At 35.7% G+C, this 7219-nt stretch overlaps 1 protein-coding gene across 3 annotated transcripts; it reads right to left on the minus strand.

Moving 5' to 3' along the window:
• Nucleotides 1–129: 129 nt before the first annotated feature.
• Cdc27 (cell division cycle protein 27) lies at nucleotides 130–6929 on the minus strand. Of its 3 annotated transcripts, none has more exons than XM_070311502.1 (13): nucleotides 6730–6929; nucleotides 5662–5737; nucleotides 5386–5533; nucleotides 4914–5297; nucleotides 4549–4849; nucleotides 4242–4430; nucleotides 3921–4167; nucleotides 3630–3810; nucleotides 3188–3413; nucleotides 2972–3099; nucleotides 2563–2884; nucleotides 2350–2497; nucleotides 130–2108 (listed from the first exon to the last, which is right to left on the minus strand). In XM_070311502.1, the coding sequence occupies exons 1-13, from the start codon at nucleotides 6751–6753 to the stop codon at nucleotides 1981–1983; spliced, it is 2502 nt and encodes an 833-aa protein (XP_070167603.1). In that variant the 5' UTR covers nucleotides 6754–6929; the 3' UTR covers nucleotides 130–1980. The 3 variants fall into 3 exon arrangements, with proteins under 3 accessions (XP_070167603.1, XP_070167601.1, XP_070167602.1); XM_070311500.1 differs by having other exon boundaries at nucleotides 130–2120; XM_070311501.1 differs by having other exon boundaries at nucleotides 134–2111.
• Between the last annotated feature and the right edge of the window lie 290 nt (nucleotides 6930–7219).

The raw sequence follows: 7219 nt of genomic DNA on the forward strand, positions 1-7219 counted from the left end.
ATCACTGTGGTTGATGAAAAATTTTCGTTACAAGGATGTTGCGATGACTTATCTGTAAATAAACTGGGTAACAAACTCTTATCAGATAAATATCTTTCGACATGTATATTATTATTGTCGACGTAGGACACAGGTGTAATGTGTTCGCCAAAACAGCAAATAGCGTTTCATAAAAAGTGCAGGCCTTTATTTCGCGCATACACCTCTTTTTTTGTAAACGAGTAACGCGGCAGCAATTGTTGAATTCGATCGAACCATCGCGGTTTCGATATCGCGGAAGCTGGATAAAGTCGTGCAGTTGTCGCATATGCGTAATTGTTTCTTAAATCTCTTTAGAAGATAGATCCGAATCAATTTTCCGTTCGCTGAGAAAAATAAACGCGTAAGAGAATAAAATAATAAATAATTCGATTCGTCGCCGCTTCGCTATGTATGCAATAAATACGAAAGAGACTTTACTTTCACGTTCTCTCCCAGACACGAGATGCATGCGGAAGGATGCGCGAGAAGAAAGGAGAATGCAAAGTAAATAAATAAATTAAAAAAAGAGAGATAGAAAAAGGAGAATGGGAGAGAAATGAGGAAGATACGCGCGTCGTGTATCATACAGACGTATTTCTCAGTCAGTACAATTAGTTTTTCTGTTTTTTTTTTTCTTTTTTCGTGACGTGTTTTTCGTTTAATTACGTGTACAATATAAAGCGTTACAGTCACGCGCGATAAACGCACATTACGATCGTAACTCAATCCGCTCGAAATTAGAGACGAACGTATATACTTCCAAGAATAACATGTAACGATTTTTATTCCGGAAAATTCGGAATTGACAGTTTGCATTGTACACCTAATATCGATAACGAAGAACGACGCCGTAAACGTCATAAATTCTGTCCAGCACTATTAAGAATATAATCCGACGAGCGTTTCTCTATATATATATAGACATTTGCGCGGGTTATGCTAATTCCGGCTATCGAAATCGAAACCGAATATATAATCGCACGATTACTGAATCACCGAAATTGCAATCGCGAATTCGTATGTACGATCGATTAAAGGATCTTACTTCACGATGAGAATTGCACGATCGTCCAACGGCCGCTCCGACGCCGAGCGACCGACGATATATCTCCACAATCACTATATAAATCAACAATGATAATCGTACGAATAGTAATAATAGCACTAATTGTAATAGTAATAATAGCGGTAAATACACGGTAATAATAATTTACATTTACACAAGACTCTCTTTCCTTTCTTACTCGAAAACGATTAATTAATTACATTACCTAACTATATACGAGACATGTTTACGGTTACATTCGTTCATTTCTTTTCACGACGCGATAGTTCCTATTCAACCGTGGATCTCCAATACCTCGTCTCTGTAAGATAGGAAAAAACTCCCGATACTATGTATATGCTTTCTTTCGTATATGTATATGCTCTTATCTCGACCTAAATTTTGTTTAAATTAAAGTTTCACCGACTTTTATCTCACCAGGCTTAAATCAATTTTATGCACAACGAAACGAGGCACAAGAGCGAACGATTGAAGAAGAAGTACGAAGAAATACAAAAGGCGATCGAGAGCAACCGTAAAAAAATATACAGAGGCAAACGCGTAATGTACAAGTTGATGAAGGATACGATACGCGAGTTTTCTATTGTCGCGAGAGCACCGCATCCATATATATATATATGTATAAGAACTTACACAAGACACAAAAAGGAAATTCGACGATGCAGGAAGGATAATATAATGGTTTCTTTTAACCTAATCACATCGCACAGACAGAACAGTTTGCAGTTTTCGAAGAATATCGAAAACTGCTTAATTTAAATCAATGATAACGCATCAATAACTTTATCAATCCTGCAAGCAAAGCCAGACCGACGAGCAAATAATTCGAATGACCCACAAAGAGAATAATAACGCTTTAGTTTTTTTTTTCACGGAAGTCTTGCATATCGTTTTCATAAACTGTCATCGCTATCATCGCCGTGAGGCTCAACAGAGACATTTCCGGCAAGAGGCGCGGCACTTCCTTCCCTATTTGTTTCGATATCCTGTTCCATTGAATTATTTTGTGCTTGTTGTTCATCTGCTGTAATAACTTTGAATAAGTATCGGTATAAATTTTTGTTATGTGAATCACTATATTATTATAAATATTTGTAAGAAAGATATAATAAAAAAATGGCATCAGTTATATAAATTTATAAAACATCTGATATTTTTTTACGTGAATTATCTCAGCTTTAAAGTTTTAAAGTTTATGGTTTAAAGTTCTGGTTTATACCAGAATAGCTATACAGTTTATACAGTTATATATTTAATAATACCTGATTGCGTTGGTGGAGAATCGTCCTCTCCTTGACCGGGACTCAATATAGCTTCCTTAATTTGACTATTAACACCCTTTGGATCTAGATCCGTCGCCCAACTAAAGTACATTAACGCGAGATGGGTATTGCCTAATTTTTTATGCACCTGTTACCAAAAAAATAGAACATCAAAAAACACATATTAGGAACTATCGTTTAAGAATCTCTTACCTTTCCTATTGAATAATAGACTAGAGATTCTTTGGGTATAATGTTCTTTAGCTCCTCAAACTCTCTGAGAGCTTCCATATGTCGACCGATAGAAAAGTTAATACTTGCTCGATGAAACTTGCACAAAGTATTATCCGGATCGTTAACTAACGCGGTATTTAGAGTCTTTAATGCCTGGTCGGTTTTCTTCAGAGCATGTTGCACGACGCCTATGTGGCACATTAGCGCAGAATTCTGCGGATTTATTTGTAAGGCCCGTTTAAAGTGTAACTCTGCCAAACTATATTGCTCCTGTTTTGAAAATATCGTTCCCAATCCGAACCTTAAATATGCGAAGAATAGTTTAAATTCAGAGAATAATTAAAAAATAGTAGACATTAAATGTAATATCTTTTTAAAAGAAACTTACCATGCATTATAATGCCTGGGATCAAGTCTGATAGCATTACGAAAAGCAGTAATTGCTTTATCTAGCTCTTCGGTCAAGACATACTCGTGTCCTAATAATGTATAGGCATATGGAAAATTAGGATCCACCTAAAAAGTGACAGAAAATCGCATATTATTGTTATTTGAACGAGAGACAATAATCGTACATGTATGTTGAAATTAAGCCTATAAATACCTGAACAGCTCTTTGGAAAAATTTTATCGCCGTCTCGTGTTCCGTTTGCGCCGAAAAGAGATTGCCCGTGGCGCACCATGCCGCCGCCGAATTACGGTCCTGGGAAACTAGATCTTGAGCAAGTGTAGACAACTGCACTTCAGCATGCAGATGCCAAAGAACAGTGCTATAAATCTCCATCAGTTCTGTCCTCTGTGGCTCTAACTGTCGTACTTCCGCAAAATAACTGCACAAAAAAAAACAAAATTAAATAAATAAAAATTACGAAGAAATGTAAATGTATCAAAAACAATCAGTTTTAGTCGCACTTTCACTTTCTTATGTATTTCTTATCTCTTTCTCGTTTGAAAACCTAAATATACACTATTTTATTATAAATTGCAAGAAAATGTTGAAACAGACAGATCTAATGTTTCTCTGATAATTATTAAGAAATTATTACCTAGCAGCTTTTTTGTAATCCATCATTTCGAAATGTGCACGAGCCAACATAGAAAGTACCCAACCAGTATTATAGTGCTGTGTTGGCAGTATACTTAAAATCTCGACAGCCTGCGAACATTTAAACTGACTCAAGTATTGATACGCTGTCCCTAATTCTCGCAACAGAGACATCAATCCTTCTGAAAAGTTTCAAATATAAAACTATCTCGAATTCTTCTCTAATAATAATAATAATAATAAAAAAAAAAAACCATTAAAGAAATTAAAATATTAATTCAATAATTAATACCTGCAGATTGTTTTTGCAATGTTATTCCGGAATGAATGTTATTATTTTGAGCGTTAAGCGCATTTGCATTAGCCACTGCTTTTTCCGATGTGATTGTTTCGCTCTTCTCTTTCTCGTTCCTATTTCTCTCGTTTAACTCGTTGAAGTTGGTCTTGTTCAAATTTGTTTTAGCGAGTCTCGCTTTCGTCTTCCGAGATGGAGACTTTGGAGTTGCAAATTTATTCCTATTAGGTGACTTATTATTCTCCTGGAATATATGCAAGTCGTATCAAGATTGCAAGTGAATAAACGTAACTAGAAGAATGAGGGGAAAAATCATACTTTTACTGAATTGTGACTGAAGAGTCGCGACGAACGTCTAACGTTAGTACTCTGAAATGTCGGTGACGGAGGTGAAGTCGGATTAGCGGCTGTCACTGTCACAATATTGGCAGTATTGCTTGCATTACCCGATTGAGAAAATACCGACTTGCCTTGCTGCAATGGTGTCTCTTTCCTCGACATTAATTGCTAAAAAAATACGAACGCAAAAATGTATCAAGTGACTATGTAACTCAGATATATTATAAAAGCAAAAATGCTATTATAAACTCAGACAATGTATTAAAAGCCGAAAAATTATACTCACTCCTACATGAGCTCTCAGACTACTGACGCGTTTTGCCAGGCTTTTCTGATCGTTGGCCTCCATGAGAGTCGTGTGCGAAGGTGGAACAGTCGACTCAGGTGTATTATTTTCCAACGGCAAAATGCCGAAGCTAGGCGTGAGCGGACTCATGGAATTGCTAAACATACTTCGATAACGCGACAGTTTGATTCTCGGCGAGGTGCAGTTATAGTGAACCGGCGCATTTTGCGGAGTATCCTCTATAGAAGAACACAAGCGTATTTGGCCGCCATTTATCAACGTCGGTGCCATTATTGGTGTCCTGCAATGCGCAAATAAAATATTAATAGAATTATTTTATGATATATTTTATAATATATACATACAAGTTAGTGCCGTTTGATATAGGTGTACTGTTGGCATTATTTCCAGGTACGATAAGATCCGGTTCAGTGACATAGCTAAGCGTAGATGCAGTACCGTGGCACATAGCAAAGGAATCTAATTTGTCTACTTGAAAAATCTTGGCAGGATCCACCTTTTCGCCGACGTTACAGAGCTCCTCAAACGAATGCCAGAGAAAGGGATTCATTTTTAAAGCTAACTTATGCGCTTCATTGCCTCTCGCAGTACGCATCATCTTGTAATAAATTTTTGCTATTATTTGCAGAGAAAAGCATGCCTGCTCCCCAAATTGACTTATTATTTCTTCCAAACTCTTTAACTGCTTGTAATATCCACCAATTATCGCAGCTTCTGCTTCTGCATACCTGGAAATTTTTAATAAAAATATATTTAGATATATGTATGTATGTATGTTAGATGCAGAGCAATATATAAATTGGCAACGTTATTTACTTTTCCAGATCGTAACAACATTTTGCTAATAAAAATCTACATTGTGCCGAATTAGGTGCTTTCTGGGATAACAAAGCATAAGCTTGTCTAATCCGGCCAGAACGATAGTAACATGTTGCCAAAAGAAATAAACTTTCCTCCGTGTCCACTATGTAACAATAAACAATATATATCAATGTATAAGTATACAATTGTAAATTGTTTTATTTTAAAAAAAGATAAAAAATATAATACACAGTATATATTATAAATTAAACAAAGTAAAAGATCCTATACCTTCTGCACATAATCTTTCTGCCAGGAATATAGCATCTGGATAGGCATAATGATTCAAACAATGCCATATGGCCGCCTAAAATTGGAAAATTTGATATTTTAATAATTAATTATGCAATAGCAAGATGCGAGTCATTTATTTAACAAGAAAAAGAACATGTAACATAAGAACTTGGTTGCACAAAAATATTTATTGTCAGTAATGCAAATTATTCATTAATACGTAATGCTATTTATATTCTTAGATTTCAATGTAATATCTGAGAGAAATTTATATATACTTTTTAATTATACGTTATTGGATATTATATTAAATGATTAAATGCTTTTAATAAATTAATATTGTATTTAATAATCTTTCTTAAAACGTATGATTAAAAGAAAGTATTTTTTTATGTTTTAATATATCACAGTGCTACACAAATGCTATATAAGTTTGATATAATTTATATTGCTTTGCTTTTTCAGTTGATAAGATAGAATATAATCAATATGCACATTTTATTACATACAGTTAAAAATAATGATCCAAATGTTTTACTGCTCAACTTATACATGCATAATATTCATATTTGCTAACCATAACGCATACATAAAGCAACATATTAATTTTTAACTATTTGGCAGATAGATACAATACAATCTCTGAAAACAACATCTCTCTTCTATGCATCTTAATTTTGACTATAAAAATCGACGTTGTTCATCATCAAAATCCGCAAATACATATACGGTGAAGTTTCGTGCTTATTTATAGATAGAATCCTTGCTCGTCCTGCTCTTTTCTTCGCAGCGATGCAAGTAATCCCGAACACGCATACCTCGATAAAAACAAGAAGGGAAAATATCGAATCGTCGTTCCAAGAAATGATTTTAGGGAAGGATAATCTCCAAGGACGATCGTCCAAACCATCGTACGACGTAATTAAAACCACGCACGAGTTGCGTGCGCGTGTGCTTTCGATATCAGCGGGACGTCAATAGCGGTGAACGTGGATGCGCCCCAATATACAAATTCGCAATGTTACAACAACGTGATAAAGAGCCCTGGATCGAGCCAGTTTTTACCTGCACTGGTTCCTGCACGATCATCGTTCACACCGCGAGCGTGATCATAAAAGAATGTCGGCCCTCCGGGCGACCCACCGGATGGAGATTTAACGACCGAGTACAACGGAGTATTCCAAAGCCGAGAGAGAACGAGGACTGCTGTATATAAAAATTTCTTAGGAGTCCATCTTTGCTTCGATTCTTTTGAAGTAGCGACTGCTTTCAGATCGCAGGACCGCCAACCTCGAGCGCTAACGTCAGAACTGCGTGAGTCACTGCGTAGGTCACTAGATTTTACGGCGCTTGCGCAGAGAGAACGGTAGCCAATCACCTGCTATTTTATTTCGGAGAAGCTATAAAGATCGATCGGGTTATGTGTTTCGGGTGTTGTATTTTGAATTTTAAATCTTATCATAAAGATTGATAATTATATGCGACTATTTATCCGATCGTTACGTAATTCTTTGATGAAGAAAAATTTCAAATCCAATTATTATCTTATTTTAAT

Source organism: Polyergus mexicanus, unplaced genomic scaffold, assembly GCF_030449975.1.
Source record: "Polyergus mexicanus isolate NDT 795.1 unplaced genomic scaffold, iyPolMexi1.0 SCAF_20, whole genome shotgun sequence".
Lineage (NCBI taxonomy): Eukaryota > Metazoa > Arthropoda > Insecta > Hymenoptera > Formicidae > Polyergus > Polyergus mexicanus.